This window comes from Oncorhynchus nerka, linkage group LG22 (assembly GCF_034236695.1).
Source record: "Oncorhynchus nerka isolate Pitt River linkage group LG22, Oner_Uvic_2.0, whole genome shotgun sequence".
Classification (NCBI taxonomy): domain Eukaryota; kingdom Metazoa; phylum Chordata; class Actinopteri; order Salmoniformes; family Salmonidae; genus Oncorhynchus; species Oncorhynchus nerka.
In genome coordinates, this window is record NC_088417.1 from 43,424,922 (window position 1) to 43,446,305 (window position 21,384).

Sequence of the window (21,384 nt, forward strand, 5' to 3'; positions counted from 1 at the left end):
TCCCCGCTCTGTCTATCAGGTGCCTTGTGTACGTACAGTATATGTCCTATGATGTCATTGTGAGACAAAGGCAGGAAGAGGGCAGGAAGGATGTTTCTGCTCTGAGCCACGCTTCCTGTCTTTTATGTGCTTTAGGTAAAACATCAAAATGTTTACCCCTTTTCTGACCCAAGAACATGGATCGCTCTCCTTGTTTATTCATGAGATTGTTCTCCTTCTCTATGTAGACAATCTACTGCCCAACATAGTGCTACACTTCACTCTGCTTGGGCCTGTGACTCACAGTTTAAAATACAGAACAGAATGTTTTTCTAAAATTAAAATACAGATCCTCCTTACATCTTGTGTGTACATCCTCCTTACAACTGACGTGGTCTTTCACATTGTAGAACTATCAGAATGCAGACAGGTAAATACAAAGCTGCAGTATGTATATAAGAATACAGACATACGGGGATGCTCAGGTATTTTGAGGCAGATTGGGGCCTAACCTTGGTCACAGTTGTCCCGGAGCTGACCAGAGGGCAGGTTGTCACCAGTGGCCACGCTGTCAGAGTCGGAGGTGTGCTTGTCAGCTCCTAGTAACTAATACAGAAGAAGGGAGGGGGGATTAGGTTAGTGGCAGGGCATGCCATGCTCGCCGGAAAGGCATGTCACTGTACTTGTGCACGTGGCTTTAAAAACTTAAAACACGGGGATCACGTGACCCTTGAACGAGATGGCCGCATGAACTAAGAGCTCCGCACAAGTAGTTTCCAATTCCTAATCTTACCTCCACTCCAAGTTCAAACTCATTTAGCTTTAGTAAGAAAAAGTCATGGCGGCTACAAAAGGCGACACTACAGGTGACATTTTTACCCGGACTCCAGTATTAGCGACGGAAAAAGCCTCCAAGAAGAAGCTAGCTTCAGAAAAAACTAGCGCCATTAGCCAGGAGCAAGAGAACCCGCTTCCCCCCGAGGCACAACGAATGCCAACCTCGCACTCTGTCGAAGGCATCCTTTCTGAGTTGAGATCCCAACGTACAGAACTAAACACCAAATTAGATGCCATTAACTCTCAGCTCAGTGCGATAGGGGGCAAGGTGACAATCCTGGAAAACGCTTTGCCTGACATCAACAACAAGATAACCATAAACGCGGGGCGCCTGGACGAGGCAGAGGGGCGAATCCTATCCATGGAAAACTTATTGACAGATGCCATGGAAACAATAGCATATGCTAAAAAGAAAATCGAGCATCTGGAAGAGAAAACAGAGGACCTGGAAAACAGGGGGCGAAGGAATAATTGTGTTCTATTCAATCTGGGCAAAAAAAAAGAGGGAAACATGCCACTGATCCGCTACCTGCAAGACAAACTTCCCGAGTGGCTCCACCTGTCCACCAACAGGCCCATAGAACTCAAGAGAGCTCACCGAGCACTGAGGCCCCCACCAGCAGCCAGACAACCACCGCGCCCAATCACCATACGTTTCCTGAGATTCACCGTCAAGGAACGAGTCCTACAGACGGCGAAAAACAACACCATCACAGTGGGAAACGCCAAACTCGCTTTACACCAGGACCTGTCAGCTGGAATACGCCGAAAGCGACGAGAGTTTGACGAAGTGGAGAAATACTCAATTGACCGAGGCATCTTCAGGGGATTCAAATACCCAAACGAGCTCAGGATTCTTCACCAAGGAGCCTTACGACACTTCAAAACTCCCGAAGAGGCAAAACTTTTTTTGAAAGACAATCCTGGTCAATGAGAAACAGACCAATGACTAAATGCGATTAATGCCATTACTAAAGGAGGTAAGACAACATATAGCCGATATCCAGAGACCCACCCCCTAAATGTCATTATAGCCGTCCAATTTATATTTATTTTCCTTTAACTGAGAGGGATGGGCTGTATAGCCTAACCTAGGCCTACTAATGTTTCAGCCTACTTTTATTTCCCTGTTTTTTTGTTGCTATTGTTGCTACTCAGGGTTTCCTATGTCCCTTGGGAGAGGTATATGTAGGCTGGGCTATTGATTTTATTTTTTACTGTGGTCTGGACGAGGGCAACTGTGTCATTTACTCAATGCGGGGTGGAGAGGATGAGGCATTTCTTTGGTGGGGAGAGGGAGACGTTGTGCGTTGCTAACTGTTCCCGGTTTTTGTTTTATTCGGAACACAGAATTGAGACTGAGCGGGGGGTAATAGATCCAACGGGATGTGTCGAGTTGTTTGGGAACTCGGCTGAGGTGTTCAGAGATTATTATTTTATGTACACCATTTATTTTCCTTTTATGTGAACGCAGCTGTAACTACTATTCACTTTTACCCAGTGATGACTTGCACTAAAGTTCGATTACTGTTCGATGACGATGACTAGTACCTTAAATCTATTGACATGGAACTGCCATGGTCTAGGGCATGCAATAAAACGGAAAAAGATACTATGTGCTCTAAAAAAGGAAAAAGCAGACATCGCGCTATTACAAGAGACACACCTCTGTGATGCTGAACATGCCAAACTCCGCAGAGCTTGAGTGGGACAGGTGTATTTCTCATCTTTCAAATCAAACAGTAGAGGCACAGCCATACTTATCCATAAAAATGTTCCATTCATAATTGACAAAAACATATCTGATCCGGAGGGGAGATTTATTTTGATAACTGGGTCACTATATGGTCAACCAAATACTATATTAAACATATACGCCCCTAACACAGATACTCCTGCCTTCATGTCAAAAATGATAACCCTGTTCAATGAGCATTGTGTCTCCTTTGGCGTGGTGGCCGGAGACTTTAATTGTACACTTAACCCAACCCTAGACAAATCATCTCAAGAACCCACCACAAATGCTAGATCTGCAAAGATGTTGAACTCTCTTACTAAAGAGATGGGACTGATAGATATCTGGAGAGAGACTAATAGCTCATCTATGGACTATACATACTACTCTAATGTCCATAACACCTACTCCCGTATAGATTACATTTTTATCCCAAAGAGTTTCATAAATTCAGCCACATGTACAATCGGACCCATAGCACTTTCAGATCACGCCTTTGTCCACCTCCGCTTTGACCTCTGCAAAAACATCCCGAGGTCAAAGAGCTGGAAATTCAACACCTCCATGCTATCAAATGAAGTGTTCCATACATTGGTAACTACATGGATAGACAACTACACACAAGACAACAAAGATTCTCCTGTTTCTCCGGCCACAATGTGGGACGCTGCTAAAGCCACACTAAGAGGTCATCTAATCGCATATGCTTCATCTAAGAAAAAAGCAATGGAAGCACACAGGCTAGATCTTGAGAGGGAGCTGGAATGCTGTGAAATAATACATAAACAATCCCCAGACAGCACCTCCTGGAGTCATCTTAAAGCAGCCAAAGCCAAACTGAATTTGGACTACACTCGGGAGATTAAAAAAAAAGGTTTTCTTTACTAAACAGAAATACCATGAGTATAGCAATAGGCCCAGTAGATTGCTTGCTTACCAATTAAAAAAGGAGCAGTCAGAGCTTACAATCATGGCTATCCAAACAGCAGAGGACGAGGTCACATACGACCCAAAAAAAGATCAATTTAACTTTTCATGATTTTTACTGCAAACTATACACCTCTGAGAGAAAACACACGGAGGCAGAACTCCACTCTTTCCTAGAGGGAATCTCGCTACCTAAACTATCAGTGACCGACCAAGAAGATCTCAACCCCCCCCCCCCTTCACTCCTGAGGAGATCCTGGAGGCAATTACCTCCATGCCACCTAATAAGTCCCCAGGCCCAGATGGATTCCCCAGAGAGTTCTACAAAGCTTTTTGGCCCCAGCTCCGCCCTATCTTCATGCCAATGCTGGAGGATTTTTGCAAAAACGGAGTTCTCCCAGACTCAATGCACACAGCCCGCATTACAGTGTTGCTAAAAAAGGACAAGGACCCCCTATCCTGCTCGTCCTTCCGGCCCATAAGCTTGTTGGATTTTGACTATAAAATAATTACCCAATTGCTCGCCAAAAGACTAAACACTCTTCTTCCCAAAATAATAAAAGCGGACCAAACTGGATTTATTAGAGACAGATACTCTTCTGATAACATTCTCCGTCTTTTTGATATTATTGATCAAGTAAACGCACAGAAGACCCCTGTCCTGCTGGCTTCACTGGATGCTGAGAAGGCGTTTGACCGGATGGAGTGGAGCTTTCTGTTTTCAGTCTTAGAAAAGTTCAATATTGTCCCAAATTGTATTAAATGGATCAAATCACTATACTCTCATCCAAATGCCATGGTGACTACTAATGGACTGAACTCTGACAGATTCCCTCTGGAACGGGGCACAAGACAAGGGTGCTCGCTGTCCCCCCTGCTCTACTTGTTGGGGGCGGAGCCTCTGGCAGAGCTGATAAGGAGCAATCCAAGTATTATGGGTGTTTCTGCAGGCGGCCTGCAGCACAAGATTTCGCTTTACGTGGATGATGTCTTGCTCTACATATCCAACCCTGAGAAATCCCTCCCTCTCATTTTAGACACAATTGCTCAGTATGGCAAGTTTTCAGGTTATAAGATCAATTTTAACAAATCCACTGTCTGCCCTCTCAATATTACACTCACCAGCTCTATGAAGACACTTTGTCCTTTCCAATGGAAAACACAGGGGGTTGCACCAAGGAAAATAAATAGATTAAGAAAAATAAGTGTTTTTATTTGACTTTCTTTCATTTTAATTTTATTTTAATTTTTTCAAATGTACTATTATATTTGGACTTTTTATTTTAATTTGTTTAAGCCTGTCACATCTGTGAATGTGGAATGTGTTTTGTAACTTTAAATTGAAAAAAAAAAAAAAACTTAAAACACACACGCATCCACACACAGTTGAAGTTGGAAGTTTACATACACTTAGGTTGGAGTCATTAAAAATACATTTTCAACCATTTCAACAACTCCTACAAATTTCTTGTTAACAAACTATAGTTTTGGAAGGCGGTTAGGACATCTAATTTGTGCAAGACACAAGTAATTTTTCTAACAATTGTTTACAGACAGATTACGGTTTGCAACTGCACACGGGGACAAAGATCATACTTTTTTGAGAAATGTCCTTTGCTCTGATGAAACAAAAATAGAACTGTTTGGCCATAATGACCATTGTTATGTTTGGAGGAAAAAGGGGGAGGCTTGCAAGCCAAAGAACACCATCCCAACCGTGAAGAACGGGGGTGTCAGCATCATGTTGTGGGAGTGCTTTGCTGCAGGAGGAACTGGTGCACTTCACAAAATAGATGGCATCATGAGGGAGGAACATTATGTGGATATATTGAAGCAACATCTCAAGACATCAGTCAGGAAGTTAAAGCTTGGTCGCAAATGTGTCTTCCAAATGGACAATGACCCCAAGCATACTTCCAAAGTTGTGAGAAAATGGCTTAAGGACAACAAAGTCAAGTTATTGGAGTGGCCATCACAAAGTCCTGACCTCAATCCTATTGAAAATTTGTGGGCAGAACTGAAAAAGCGTGTGCGAGCAAGGCCTTCAAAACTGAGTCAGTTACACCATCTCTGTCAGGAGGAATGGGCCAAAATTCACCCAATTTATGGTGGGAGCTTGTGGAAGGCTACCCGAAACGTTTGACCCAAGTTAAACAATTTAAAGGCAATGCTACCAAATACTAATTGAGTGTATGTAAACTTCTGACCCACTGGGAATGTGATGAAAGAAATAAAAGCTGAAATAAATCATTCTCTCTACTATTATTCTGACATTTCACATTCTTAAAATAAAGTGGCGATCCTAACTGAACTAAATTTTTTGTAGGATTAAATGTCGGGAATTATGAAAAACTGTGGTTAAATGTATTTGGCTAAGGTGCATGTACATTTCCGACTTCAACTGTAGACCCTGCAACGAGAGAACAATTTCCAGCTAGGACATAAAAGCCATTATCGTCTCAGAATAATCCTGAAATGGGTTCAACAGTCTGTCTGTCCAAAGCCTGTCCAAAGCCATACATTTAGGCTGTAATGAAATCACTCTGTTTTCCTCTATGTGGAGTTTCAGTTGCTGATTGCTAGCCCTTTACTTTGACAGCTGTTTCCTTCCCACAGTCAGCAAGGCAGCATGAGCGTCAACCCCCCTCCTATCGAGTGTTGACACTGAGTAAACACACCATCATGAACTGATAAAGATCAGGCAGTGTTACACCAGGGGTGTCAAAACAGGGAGTATGTCTGTCTGTCTCTTCACTGGACTGTTTTCATTCTGTCTGGTTATTTACTGGGACAACAAATGACTCCAAAGAGAAGCCATGTGGATATATAAATCAAATTCTCTATCTTAAAGATTTCGATTTCACCTCCTTCCTATAAGCCTCAATTATACTGTTATACAAGAATACTATCCATATCAGATTTTATGTTGTTTATGAGTTGGACCCACATATTCATGAACAGCTTTGCCTGATGTCCTATGTGGTGGGCTAACTCATGAATGGATGTGATATATTCAGGTGAGCGGACACCTGGGGCGATTGATTTGAGAGTTGCCCTTCGTGCCCACTGCCATACCCTTTAACTCCGTGCTTCTTTCTGACTAATTTGTATACAGGTAGACCAGAAAAGACCCGTCCCTGATTGGCAGATGAGTGGCAAACCCTGATTAGAAGCACCTGCTACTTATATGTTGTCCTTTACAAATTCTTCTTTAAATGAAAAGAAAACTGTACCTACACTCTGAAGAAGGCTGTGAAGCCAAAACGTCTGTGTACACTATCCCTGATGCGGTGAAAAGAAAAGAAGAAAAAGTATGCAGGAAGCTTTATGTGACATCTTTTTGAGTGCGGACCCATCACACCTCTTTGTTTGTCTGGTTACCGCAGCAAGGTGATATATGTGGATGTTAAACATAGCACCAGTTCCCAGAGTGTCTGAGTCTGTTTGAGGAAAACAGGGGGGCCCATAGGGGTCTGTTCAGTGCATACAGTGTGTTGGATTACAGATCTATAGGCTGAGTGTGGTAGCCAACGGGGTTACTGAGGGGCAGCCCACCTTGTCCAGATCTTTCTTCCTCTGGATCATAGGAGAGGAGGAGCCCTCTAATCCGTCATTGCTGCTGGCCTGACTGACCACCTCCCGGATCACCTTGAGCCATCGCTCCGCCTGTTCCTTGCTCTGGACAGCCAGCACCAAGGCCTCTCCCCCAGGCAGGGAGAAACGCAGCTTGTGCTTCTTGCGGCGTGCCTCTTTGGGGATGTAGATGACGTTACACAGGTTCAGCGGCAGATCAATGTGTGGGCTGCTGTCTTTGATGCTCTTGTAGCACTGCAGAGAAAGACACACAAACAATAGCTTTTCATACTTTACAAGGAACTTGTAAAAAAAAAAAAAAATTTCACTGCATATCACTTATGTCAAAATGTGTCTAAGTTACCTCAGCCCTGGTGTGTAATAAACATTTAATCATAAACACATGCAGAAAAGTTCCTGTTGTCCTACCTGTAATCTGTTGTCACGGACAACGGTCAGCTGTTTTGCCCACTGTCCGAAGCGTTTCTTGCGCAGCAGGAAGGCACAGATGCGACAGTCCTTCATGGGGCCCACAGAGTTCTCCTCTGACTGCCACCGCCGAGTCCTGTCCTGGCCCTTCGCCTCCTCATCCTCCTCATCATACGACTCATAGGAGCTGCTCAGCGCATCTGAATCAGCATCTGGAGAAAAACAAAGGTTAATGGATAAGAAGGTTCCTCCTCTCTCCCTCCTAATATGCAAATAGAGCACACAAACACATTCATCTCAACAGGGTGTTCCGGTTTCATACTCACAGGAGTTCTTGCGCGGGCCATTGATTCGGGTGGTGGGGTAGTTGTTGTCAGCGTCTTCATAGTATGCATCTTCAATGGAATTTGGGGGACTTGAGCTGACTAGAAGGAAGCAGGAGGTAACAGATTAGATGTAACCTAATAATAACAATGTGTATGGACAATGACTTCAGATGGTTATAGGTGACTGTTGGGAGGAAATGTGAGTACTCACTGCATGTGGCGATGTTGGTGATGTACTGGGGCACCGTGCCAGGGTCCAGGGGCACTGCCTCCTCATAGTAGTCCTCTGGTGGAGGGGTGGTTGGCAGAGGAGGGGGGGTGTCAGTGGGACTCTGGGGGAAAAGGGTTAGGGTTAGGCAAAATAACAAATGTGTTACAGACGCAATTATATAGTATAGACAAAAAGGCTATCTTACTTTCGACGGCAGTATTTTGGAGGTTTTCTCCTCTACCTGATCCTTCAGTTCTTCTGGGGAGGCTCTGAGCTCATGCAGGTCACAATCTGTTGGGAGTGGGACAATAAAATATAAAATCATTTTCAAGATTTCCTTTAAGAATTAAATAATGTGCTATTGTATACTAGGATTGTCTAGCAAGTTCTCCTTCTGCCATATGAAATAATACAGATATGATATTTAACTCACCCAATTCCTCAAACAAAGATTCCACAAAGCTGGTGCCATTTCCATAAAGGGAAGTGTTCATGTATACGAAGTCTGATCCATTCACTTTAACAGAGAAGAAAACTGAGAACATGGAAAAAATGAACAAAAATCTGCCATTCTGACCTTGAGCAAGGCAGTTAACCCCCAACAACAACTGCTTTCTGGGTGTCGATGACATGGTCGACGATTAACATCCCCTTGGAACACACACGCACACTCACCTGATGGCTGCAGCTGCCCCAGTAGGCTCCGGATCACACTCATCTTCTCTGCTGTGGCTGTGCTCACACTCTCATGGTCCAGCAGCTTCAGCAACACATTCAGTTCACTCACCAGGTACTCCATCGCTGGTGGGAAAGAACACAGGTCAGAGGTCATGTATGAAACAATGAGAGACAATTTCAAGAGATTGTACAATAAAATTACTGAGCAAATCTATATTCATAGGTCAACTCTGTGCTGACAACATAAGTGGCTTTGGGAAGAGCTAACCTCAGATATCTGGTTATATAGACACGGTGGCTGGAAGAACCTAGACAATATAATAATTAATGTGGGGTCTGGCAGATTAATGCAATAAACGGGTATGATAGTCACAAAAGCAGAATCAATGATTGACAGTCATTGTGCTAACCACCTATAACTTCCTTCATACCGGACACAGAGACATACAAATGGTATCCATGTGTTCATCTGACTCTGTTTAAGTAGATACAATCCTGAAGTAACCCTTTAAGGTCTGAGAGGCATTCGCCCATTGGGCAAGTTAGGAGTGTTTTTGGTTGCCCGAAGATTATGATCACTTAGCCGTAAATGTTAAGTAGCTATTTTAAACTACATGCAGGGAAATAAACCAGAAAGACCAGACTACTGGAATTCTTTGCATCCTGGTTGTTATCAGTAATAAAAACATCCCCTGCTCAGGTCACTTAGCCCAGGAAATAGAGCAACCTTTAATGTCTATCCCTGAGAACTTCTCAGCAGTGTCCAAATTTTATTTAAATTTGATTTCACCTTTATTTAACCAGGTAGGCCATTTGAGAACAAGTTCTCATTTACAACTGCGACCTGGCCAAGATAAAGCAAAGCAGTGCGACAAAAACAACAACACAGAGTTACACATAAACAAATGTACAGTCAATAACACAATAGAAAAATCTATGTACAGTGTGTGCAAATTTAGAAGAGTAAGGCAATAAATAGGCCAAAGAGGTAAAATAGGTGAAATAATTACAATTTAGCATTAACACTGGAGTGATAGATGTGCAAGTAGAATTACTGGGGAGCAAAAGAGCAAGAGGATAAATAACAACATGGGGATGAGATAGTTGGGTGTGCTATTTACAGATTGGCTGTGTACAGATACAGTGATCGGCAAGCTGCTCTGACAGCTGATGCTTAAAGTTAGAGAGGGAGACTCCAGCTTCAATGATTTTTGCAATTCATCCAGTCATTGGCAGCAGATTAGGAAGGCGGACAAAGGAAGTGTTGGCTTTGGGGATGACCAGTGAAATATACTTGCTGGAGTGCGTGCTGCTATGGTGACCAGTGAGTTGAGATAAGGCGGGGCTTTACCTAGCAAAGACTTATAGATGACCTGGAGCCAGTGGGTTTGGCGATGAATATATTTTAATTTTAATTTTTTTATTTTACCTCAGTTAAGAACAGATTCTTATTTTCAATGACGGCCTAGGAACAGTGGGTTAACTAACTGCCTGTTCAGGGGCAGAACGACAGATTTGTACCTTGTCAGCTTGGGGATTTGAACTTGCAACCTTCCGGTTACTAGCCCAACACTCTAACCACTAGGCTACACCTGCCAGCCAACGAGAGCATGCAGGTAGCTGTGGTGGGTACTATATGGGGCTTTGGTGGCAAAAGAGTGTTGGAGGCTATTTTGTAAATGACGTCGCCGAAGTCAAGGATCGGTAGGATTTTTCAGTTTTACGAGGGTAGGTTTGGCAGCATGAGTGAAGGATGCTTTGTTGCGAAATAGGAAGCCAATTCTAGATTTAATTTTGGATTGGAGATGCTTATGGGTGAGTCTGGAAGGAGAGTTACCAGTCTAACCAGACACCTTTTGGTAGTTGTCCACATATTTTAAGTCCAGAGTAGTGAAGCTAATCGGGCAGGCGGGTGCCGGCAACAATCAGTTGAAAAGCATGCATTTAGTTTTAATAGCATTTAAAAGCAGTTGAAGGCCACAGAAGGAGTGTTGTGTGGCATTGAAGCTTGTTTGGAGGTTTGTTAACACAGTGTCCAAAAAAGGGCCAGATGTATACAGAATGGTGTCGTCTGCGTAGAGGTGGATCAGAGAATCCCCAGCAGCAATAGCGACATCATAGATGTATACAGAGATAAGAACCCTGTGGCACCCCTATAAAGACTACCATACGTCCGGACAACAGGCCCTCCGATTTGACACACTGAACTCTATCTGAGAAGTAGTTGGTGAGGTAGTCATTTGAGAAACCAAGGCTATTGAGTCTGCCGATAAGAATATGGTGATTGACAGAGTCGAAAGCCTTGGCCAGGTCGATGAACACGGCTGCACAGTACTGTCTTTTATCGATGGCGGTTATGATATTATTTAGGACCTTGAGCGTGGCTGAGGTGCACCCATGACCAGCTCGGAAACCAGATTGAATAGTGGAGAAGGTACGGTGGGATTCTAAATGTTTGGTGATCTGTTTGTTAACTTGGCTTTTGAAGATTTTAGAAAGGCAGGGCAGGATGGATATAGGCCTATAACAGCTTGGGTCTAGAGTTTCTCTCCCTTTGAAGAGGGGGATGACCGCGGCAGCATTCCAATCAATGCTGCTGCGGCAGCTGGGAGGAGGTGCTTTTATTCTCCATGGACTTTACAGTGTCCAAACACTTTTTGGAATTAGTGCTACAGGATGCAAATTTCTGTTTGAAAAAGCTAGCCTTGGGGCCTCCCGGGGAGCGCAGTAGTTAAGGGCTCTGTACTGCAGCGCCAGCTCTTCCACCAGAGACTCTGGGTTTGCGCCCAGGCTCTGTCGTAACCGGACGCGACCGGGAGGTCCGTGGGGTGACGCACAATTAGCCTAGCGTCGTCCGGGTTAGGGAGGGTTTGGCCAGTAGGGATATCCTTGTCTCATTACGCAACAGCGACTCCTGTGGCGGGCCGGGCACAGTGCGTGCTAACCCAGGTTTCCAGGTGCACGGTGTTTCCTCCGACACATTGGTGCGGCTGGCTTCTGGGTTGGATGCGCGCTGTGTTAAGAAGCAGTGCGGCTTGGTTGGGTTGTGTATCGGAGGACACATGACTTTCAACCTTCGTCTCTCCCGAGCACGTACGGGAGTTGTAGCGATGAGACAAGATAGTAGCTACTAAACAATTGGATACCATGAAATTGGGGAGAAAAAGTGGTAAAATTCAACAACCCCCCCCAAAAAAAGCTAGCCTTAGCTTTCCAAACTGACTGTATTGGTATATTGGGTCCTGACTTCCCTGAAAAGTTGCATATCGCGGGGGCTATTCGATGCTAATGCAGAACGCCACAGGATGTTTTTGTGCTGGTCAAGGGCAGTCAAGTCTGGGGTGAACCAAGGGCTATGTCTGGTCTTAGTTATACATTTTCTGAATGGGGCAGGCTTATTTAAGTTGGTGAGGAAAGCACTTTTAAAGAGCAACCAGGCATCCTCTATTGACGGGATGAAGTCAATATCCTTCCAGGATACCCGGGCCAGGTCGATTAGAAAGGCCTGCTCGCTGAAGTGTTTTAGGGAGCGTTTGACAGTGTTGAGGGGTGGTCGTTTGACCGCGGACCCATCACGCACGCAGGCAATGAGACAGTGATTGCTGAGATCCTGGTTGAAGACAGCAGAGGTGTATTTGGAGGGCAAGTTGGTTCAGATGATATCTAAGAGGGTGCCCCATGGTTGTACCGGGTAGGTTCCTTAATAATATGTGTGATTGTAGGACGGCCGGGGTGTCAAGCATATCCCAGTTTAGGTCACCTAACAGTATGAACTCTGAAGATAGATAGGAGGCAATCAATTCACATTTGAAGTCCAGGCTACAGCTTGGGGCTGAAGGAGGTTTATAAAAAGCGACAATGGTGAGAGACTTGTTTCTTGAAAGGTGGATTTTTACAAGTAGAAGCTCAAATTGTTTGGGCACATACCTGGATAGTAATGACAGAACTCTGCAGGCTCTCTCTGCAGTAGATTGCAACTCTGCATCTTTTGGCAGTTCTATCTTGTCGGAAGATGTTTTTTGGGATTTTTGGTGGCCTTCCTAAGCCATAATTAAGACAGGGCTAGGACATCAGGGTTGGCGGAGTGTGCTAAAGCAGTGAATGAAACAAACTTAGTGAGGAGGCTTCTAATGTTAACATGCATGAAACCAAGGCTTTTACGGTTACAGATGTCAACAAATGAGAACACCTGAGGAATGGGAGTGTTGCTGGGGGCTGCAGGGCCTGGGTTAACCTCTACATCACCAGAGGAACAGAGGAGGAGTAGGATTAGGGTATGGCTAAAGGCTATAAGAACTGGTCGTCTAGTGCGTTTGGAACAGAGAGTAAAAGGAGCAGATTTCTGGGCGCGGGAGAATAGATTCAAGGCATAATGTACAGACAAGGATATGGTAGGATGTGAGTACAGTGGAGGTAAACCTAGGTATTGTGTGACGATGAGAGAGGTTTTGTCTCTAGAGGCACCAGTTAATCCAGGTGAGGTCACCGCATGTGTGGGGTTGGAACAAATGGGCTATCTAAGGCATATTGGGCAGGGCTAGGGGCTCTACAGTGAAATAAGACAATAATCATTAACCAAAACAGCGATAGACAAAGCATATTGACATTAGGGAGAGACATGTGTAGCTGAGTGATCATAGGGTCCAATGAGTAGCACTAGATGAGTCAAGGAGCCAACTCCGTAGTCGCTGCTACACTATGCGAGCTGGAGACACGGCGATTCAGACAGCTAGCGGGCCCGGGGATAGCAGATGGGCATCCGGTGACGTCGCAACGAAAGAGCCTGTTGAGACCACCTCGGACGGTTACGTCGGCAGACCAGTCGTGATGGATCGGCAGGGCTCCATGTTTGCAGTAAAGGGTCCAGGCCAATTTGTAAAAGAGCCCAAGAATTGGCTGGTGGACCTCTTTGGCTCGCTCCAGGCTAGCTCCAGGCTAACTGGTGCTTGCTTCGGGACAAGACGTTCACCAGGAGTAACCACTCGGATAGCAGCTAGCTAGCTGCGATGTTCCGGTGTAAAGGTGCAGACCTTGCGGTAGGAATCCGGTGGTAGAAAAAAAGCAGTCCGATATGCTCGGGGTTGATATCGAGCTGTGCAGACTGGCAGGAATTGACCGGGTTGAGGCCGGCTGATATCCGAGTTAACGTTGAGGACCGCTAGCATTGGCTAACTGACTACTAGCTAGTAGCTAGTTAGCTGGCTAGCTTCTGAAAGGGGTTCCGGTTCTAAAGTATAAAAATAGCAGATCTGTAACACATTGGGTGAGGCAGGTTGCAGGAGAGTATTGTCAGTCCGTAGATGGAAAGTGAGATTAAAATCTATACGAAATATATATACGAAGAAAACAATATATACATGGAACAGGACAGGAGAAGACACGCTTCCGACTGCTACGCCATCTTGGATTGAATGAACTCCAGATTTTGGATTACACATTTTGGATGAATTTCCACACCTCTCTTCCTGGCACGCTCAAACCCATGACAGGACCATTTCATTATACAGAAACATCTGCTCATCAGCTACCCTGGTGATCAGTTGTTTCTCTCAGTAGATGAGAGGCTTCACATCTCTTATCTTATCTGTAGATTATAAGGTTTTACTGCTAACCTACAAAGCATTACATGGGCTTGCTCCTACCTATCTCTCTGATTTGGTCCTGCTACGGTCACAAGACGCAGGTCTCCTAATTGTCCCTAGAATTTCTAAGCAAACAGCTGGAGGCAGGGCTTTCTCCTATAGAGCTCCATTTTTATGGAATGGTCTGCCTACCCATGTGAGAGACGCAAACTCGGTCTCAAACTTTAAGTCTTTACTGAAGACTCATCTCTTCAGTGGGTCATATGATTGAGTGTAGTCTGGCCCAGGAGTGTGAAGGTGAACGGAAAGGCTCTGGAGCAACGAGCCGCCCTTGCTGTCTCTGCCTGGCCGGTTCCCCTCTTTCCACTGGGATTCTCTGCCTCTAACCCTATTACAGGGGCTGAGTCACTGGCTTACTAGGGCTCTTTCATACCGTCCCTAGGAGGGGTGCGTCACTTGAGTGAGTTGAGTCACTGATGTGATCTTCCTGTCTGGGTTGGCGCCCCCCCTTGGGTTGTGCCGTGGCGGAGATCTTTGTGGGCTATACTCGGCCTTGCCTCAGGATGGTAAGTTGGTGGTTGAAGATATCCCTCTAGTGGTGTGGGGGCTGTGCTTTGGCAAAGTGGGTGGGGTTATATCCTTCCTATTTAGCCCTGTCCGGGGGTGTCATCGGATGGGGCCACAGTGTCTCCTGACCCCTCCTGTCTCAGCCTCCAGTATTTATGCTGCAGTAGTTTATGTGTTGGGGGGCTAGGGTCAGTTTGTTTTATCTGGAGTACTTCTCCTGTCCTATCCGGTGTCCTGTGTGAATTTAAGTATGCTCTCTCTAATTCTCTTTTTCTCTCTTTCTTTCTCTCTCTCGGAGGACCTGAGCCCTAGGACCATGCCCCAGGACTACCTGACATGATGACTCCTTGCTGTCCCCAGTCCACCTGGCCGTGCTGCTGCTCCAGTTTCAACTGTTCTGCCTGTGATTATTATTATTTGACCATGCTGGTCATTTATGAACATTTGAACATCTTGGCCATGTTCTGTTATAATCTCCACCCGGCACAGCCAGAAGAGGACTGGCCACCCCACATAGCCTGGTTCCTCTCTAGGTTTCTTCCTAGGTTTTGGCCTTTCTAGGGAGTTTTTCCTAGCCACCGTGCTTCTACACCTGCATTGCTTGCTGTTTGGGGTTTTAGGCTGGGTTTCTGTACAGCACTTTGAGATATCAGCTGATGTACGAAGGGCTATATAAATAAATTTGATTTGATTCGATTTGATTTAGTGGGGCATTCCTGGAGCTGAGTGAAGAGACACCAGAACTGCAGTACCAGTCACTGGACCTGGGTCTCTCCTGGAGAGGAGCATTACACACACACACACACACACACACACACACACACACACACACACACACACACACACACACACACACACACACACACACACACACACACACACACACACACACACACACACACACACAGTGATAGGGAAGAGACTGAAAAACTCAGCGTGTGCAGACAGTAATCTCAGTAATCTCAAGACCACCTGTTTTTCTTTGAGGTCTCTGGATCTGAGAGATGTTTTCCCCTGGTCTAATCACTACAATATGGGACTGTTTCGTTTGCTTTAGTCCAAAAGGTTGTTGTCTTTATCTCTGCTCATAGCAGATCAAACAACCTGTCGGTTAAAGTGTTTCATTTCTCTTCCCACTGGACCTTCACCATGTCTTACATGCCTCAAAGCACAGACCTGAAGTGCTCTATGAGCAGATGCATTCATGTGGAAACAAGTCTAATTGTAAGGTTATGTTAGCACAGTCAGGATCTTCCACAATCTTATCAAAAGCGGTCTGCTCTCTTGAATGTCTGCATTGCCAGCAGTTACTCCATCATAACACAACAAAACCATTAGGCCTACCTCTGAAACAAGGGCAAACAAGTTCAGCACAAAACACACACACTATGAGTTAATATGATTTCGCAATCGTCTGAATATAGCCCAGTAAGAGTGTTGTTTAGAAGTGGGGTGCCGTAATGTCTGGGGTGGTCAGAGAGTCAGACGTTGCCTGGTCAGCTTATTTGAACAGTTGAGGCAACATTCAGGTTATACCACACAGAAGGTACCTAATTAACATGACAGAGCTCCAGCATGTAACAACACCGGATTCGTTCATAAAATTGTCTTTGTATGTCTAAAGGGCCTTGACTGGCAAAATTTTTCGTGAGATGAACTTGGACGGTTTGTATTAGAACACAGCTATCCAGAGAAACATGGCAGGCATCAAGACGTAAAACAGATATCTCTGTCATAACACACCAACGTCGAAATGAATGACTGAACGAGCAAGGGAAATGAATTGGTCCTATCAAAACAGAACTCTGTCTGAAAAGTAGACAGGGTCTGAGATAATTAGTTGAGAAAACGTCCACATAGCCTCAGGAAGTGGAGATACAGTGTTCAGTAGGACCTCTGATAAGACTGTACACACAATCTACACACAGACAACTACACCACATGGCCCGAAAGTATGTGGACACACACTCGTCGAATACCTAATTCCAAAATCATGGCCATTAATAGGGAGTTGGTCCCCCATTTCCTGCCACTCTCCGGGGGAAGGCTTTCCACTAGATGTTGGAACATAGCTGCAGGGATATGCTTCCATTCAGCCACAAGAGCATTAGTAAGGTCAAACACTGATGTTGGGTGATTAGGCCTGGCTTGCAGTCGGTGTTCCAATTCAGCCCAAAGTTGTTCAATGGGGTTGAGGTCAGGGCCCTGTGCAGGCCAGTCAAGTTCTTCTACACCAATCTCAACAAACCATTTCTGTATCGACCTCGCTTTGTGCACGGTGGCATTATCATGCTGAAACAGGAAAGGACACTCCCCAAACTGTTGCCATAAAGTTGGAAGCACAGAATTGTCTAGAATGTCATTGTATGCTTTAGCTTTAAGATCTCCCTTCACTGGAACTAAGGGGCCTAGCCCGAACCATCAAAAACAGCCCCAGATCATTATTCCTCCTCCACCAAACTTTACACTTGGCACTTTGCATTAGGGCAAGTAGCATTCTCCTGGCATCCATCTAACCCAGATTTGTCTGTCGGACTGCCAGATGGGGAAATGTCCAATGGCGGCAAGCTTTACACCACTCCAGCCAACGCTTGGCATTGCAAATGGTGATCTTAGGCTTGTTTGCGGCTCCTCAGCCATGGAAACCCATTTCATGAAGCTCCAGACAAACGGTTCTTGTGCTGACGTTGCTTCCAGAGGCAGTGTGGAACTCGGTAGTGAGTGTTGCACCCGAGGACAGATGATTTTACGCGCTTCATGCTTCACCACTCGGCAGTCCCTTTCTGTGAGCCTGTGTGGCCTACCACTTCGCGGCTGAGCCATTGTTGCTCCTGGATATTTCCACGTCACAACTCACAGTTGACCAGGGCAGCTCTAGGAGGGCAGAAATTTGATGAACTGACTTGCTGGAACGGTTGTTGGCATCCTATGACGGTGCCACATTGAAAGTCATTGAGCTTTTCAGTATGGGCCATTCTACTGCCAATGTTTGTTTATGTAGATTTCATGGCTGTGTGCTCGGTTTTATACACCTGTCAGCAACAGGTGTGGCTGAAAAAGACTAATACACTAACTTGAAGGCGTGCCCACATACTTTTAATGTATTTCCAACTCAAATGTTACAGTCTTGAGCGACTGGGACAAACACAACACACACAGACCACTGAGGGACAAATAGCGGGCTGCCAAGACCAAGTATAATGCAGGCATGCAGTCAATTTGGTTACTTACCGGCTTCAACAGCTGAAGAGGAAGAGAAGCCCACCATTTTCCAAAAACAGCTCCAGTGAGAATTGCTGTGGTAATCCACACATCAGCTGTGCTTGTCTCTGGGATTGCAGAGCTCTAAACACACAGTTCGGCTGAGGTGTCACTCTCATTCACCCTCACCCTCACTCCCTCTCTCCTTCCCTGGTATTGTGGTATACAGTAGGCTGGGCTCAAATTATTGACTCTCCCGCTGTTACAGCCCACCTCCTATACTCTCTCTTCCTCCCTCTCTCTTTCCCTCTGGGGGGTGGAACTACTCAAAAAGACTTTCATCTCTATTTCTCTTTGAGGAGTTCCACTTCCCAGGGTCTGGTCTCTGGTGGTTGAAACTGGATCACAAAAAAAGGAAGGGGATGATAGTCAAAGCTCAATGATTTATGAAGTAAGTGACTTCTGCTGGAGATGATGTGATGGGGTTATCGACTCGCAATTACATGACAGATCACTGGGCAATGTCTAAGAAACCACCATGGATGTCTCATTGCGTGCATAGTCAGTCAGTAAAAGGTTTCCATCCAACAAGAATAGCGTTGGGTTGGGTTTCTCGCTCCAGAGAGAATATCCAGTGGGGGGTGAGGATGATCCAGTGACCTTGACACTGCTGCCTCTCTCTAACAGCTCACCACACTGACACACTCTGACACGTCCTCACGGCTACAGCCGACACACAAGGAAACCATGGTGACCCCAAAAGCCGCTGACTGAGCTGAGCCAAATACCTGCCAACACACTCACAGCAGGACAGCACCTCAACTAGACTCAACACTCAGACATACCAGGGAGCTTCATGTGCATATGAATCAGCTTCACTGCTCCTTTGGTTCCGTCTTTTAAAAAATACTTGTCGTTTGAGTGTGTCTTTAGATAGACTGTTTGTAAGCTAATGAATGGCTGCTGACTTTTTTTCTCTCACAGTAAGCAGATGGAATTTCACTCTAATTTATTGAGAGACGTTTGAAGGACAGCAGATTGTTTCCACAGAGAATGGTCGGTTTCCTTCCCCTTGAAACAAGGAAATGAAGCCAAACAAAATAAGAAAAAAACGGAGTTCTGCTGCTATACAAAAGAGATGTGTGTGTGTGTGTGTGTGTGTGTGTGTGTGTGTGTGTGTGTGTGTGAAAGAGTGTGTAAGAGAGAAGGAGAGTGCATGAATATACTACAGTATGTGTGTATGAGGATACAAGGATGAGGAAAAAGAGGAAAAGGGGAGCGGAGCGGAAGCAGGCTAAGCGGTGCGGGTAGGATGTGTGTGTTATTTTAGCGGTGTGGGGTGCAATCACAACTCCACGGCCCTGGGTCTCCAGGGCTCCATTGTCTGTGTGTGAACCCTACTGCCTGGGGCAGAAAGGGGCCCGTCCACCCTTCCGCCCAGTTTCCGCGCTGCTCGCGTTCCCATGCAACACCCTCAATCCTACACACCTCTGGGAAGTGTGTCAGCCTGCCTGGACGGGGGATCATGGTGGTGTTACAGTTAGTTTAGTACAGTCACAGTGCTCAGAGAGGCCTCATCTAGTCACGTTCCCCTGCAGCCACACCTACACAGAGTGATTGAACACTATGACTTTTGACCCCTGCCGTGGTTCTGTGAGTTCAGGTCAACAAAGCCTTGCCTGTCAACTGTCAACAATCCCAGATCACGGAGCTGTCAGCTAAGACCATGAAACCTGACGTGTACTCTCTCCCCTGAGAACTTTATCCAGTATCATCAAAGTTGGCTTATGGTAAAAGTAATGTCAATTCAGCCAACTGACCAGCACTGATGCTACCACTAACAAAGAAACAGACAGCCTCTTATATTTACAAGTACTTACCAAAGATCTTTGTGCAAATCCAACAGAGCCAAAGTAGACACCGCCAAGGGGTAGTGACAACCGTAATGTCTCCAGTAATTCAACAAAGCTACATCCTACACTGGATAGGTCACAAACACAGAGAGGGGAGGTTATCCTGAGCCTTCATTCAAGCCCCTTTCATTCAGCCTTTCCGCACCATTGTCCAGACAAGGGCCAAAATGAAACAATGACAATGCTCTTGAAGAAACGGGGACAATGCAGTCCGGTGAGTTGTGGTTCTGGCGGCATGCATTGAAACGCGTGGCTTTTTTTCGTGGCTTTCTTCTGCAAATTACTATAAATTAACAAACGCATTTCTTAAAACTTGTCAATACTTAACATCATGTCAGGGCGTGGGACATTCATTGTGTGACAATAAATAACTAGTAGGTTTATTAGGCTCCAGCATCTAGAATTTGTCCGGCCACAATTCAACTGTGGGAACACGGTGGCTCTCAACACCAGACAACAGAAAGAGCTGGCCGCTACTACACTTGAGATTGTTCGTGAGGTGTTTACCTCTGCCCTCCATTTACAAATAAAACCGGTGAATGAATCATTGGCAGTGCTCACTGCTAAAGGGGATACCTATTCAACCAAAGTGGAAAGCCTGGAGAAGACCGCCAATGTGACAGAGGTGCGGCTCCATGACCAAGAAACAGCACAAGCGAAGTTGGAAGGAATAACACAAATTCCTCAAAGAGAAAACGGAATCACTCGAAAATCATTCCCGTAAATTCAATGTGCTAGTCACTTCCTTCACGAGCAATCTTTTCTATGAAGTGTTCGGGCAGGAGAAGCTGGGTCCTAATGTTGCTGAATAACACTGGGCATCGCACAGGTCAACTCCGCAGCAGATCTCGTATGTATGATTGTGCGGATCCACACGTTTGAAGTCAAGCGGCGAATTGTTTACCTTGCTGCGGGAAGAGGATCAGCATCTACCCAGACCTATGTGCCAAATTGCTAAACAGGGGGAGACCTACAACGAGATGAGATCCCGGCTAAGCATGCTAAGACTGAGATGCAGGTATGCTATCCAATATTGTGGATAGCATACCTGCATAATGAGCCAGTCATGAGGTTCCATCTGTCGGCTTGTCCCCTTGTGTGTTGGGCTTGACGTGCTCATCGAAGAAGTCTTGAGAATCCTTGGCTGTGGGAAAATGTGTGTTGTGATCTGGAAGGTCAAGATGAGTTTTGTCAAGCGGTAGATGAAGCCTTTTGCACACAATGTATATAGACTCTCCTTTTTTCTACTGTATTATTGACTTGTTAATTGTTTACTCCATGTGTAACTCTGTGTTGTCTGTTCACACTGCTATGCTTTATCTTGGCCAGGTCGCAGTTGCAAATGAGAACTTGTTCTTAACTAGCCTACCTGGTTAATTAAATAAAGGTGAAAAAAAAAGAATAATAAAAATTAAAAAAAGCCGCA

The 21,384-nt window shown here is 45.3% G+C and overlaps 1 protein-coding gene across 4 annotated transcripts in view; it reads right to left on the reverse strand.

Annotated features, from left to right (window-relative positions):
- LOC115105207 (actin filament-associated protein 1-like 1) overlaps positions 1-21,384 on the reverse strand; it is a 41,758-nt gene that overhangs the window by 4,421 nt on the left and 15,953 nt on the right. For 2 of the 4 annotated variants that reach the window (XM_065007178.1, XM_065007177.1), the window contains exons 1-9: positions 18,076-18,194; positions 8,693-8,818; positions 8,451-8,534; positions 8,223-8,308; positions 8,018-8,138; positions 7,807-7,905; positions 7,481-7,692; positions 7,034-7,306; positions 492-585 (exon numbers count right to left, since the gene is read on the reverse strand). In XM_065007178.1, coding sequence (XP_064863250.1) covers positions 492-585; positions 7,034-7,306; positions 7,481-7,692; positions 7,807-7,905; positions 8,018-8,138; positions 8,223-8,308; positions 8,451-8,534; positions 8,693-8,818; positions 18,076-18,112 — 1,132 coding nt within the window. In that variant the 5' untranslated portion in view covers positions 18,113-18,194. Of the gene's footprint in view, positions 1-491; positions 586-7,033; positions 7,307-7,480; positions 7,693-7,806; positions 7,906-8,017; positions 8,139-8,222; positions 8,309-8,450; positions 8,553-8,692; positions 8,819-18,075; positions 18,195-21,384 lie in introns of those variants that run through there. The other 2 variants (XM_029626953.2, XM_029626950.2) reach the window with 2 other exon arrangements.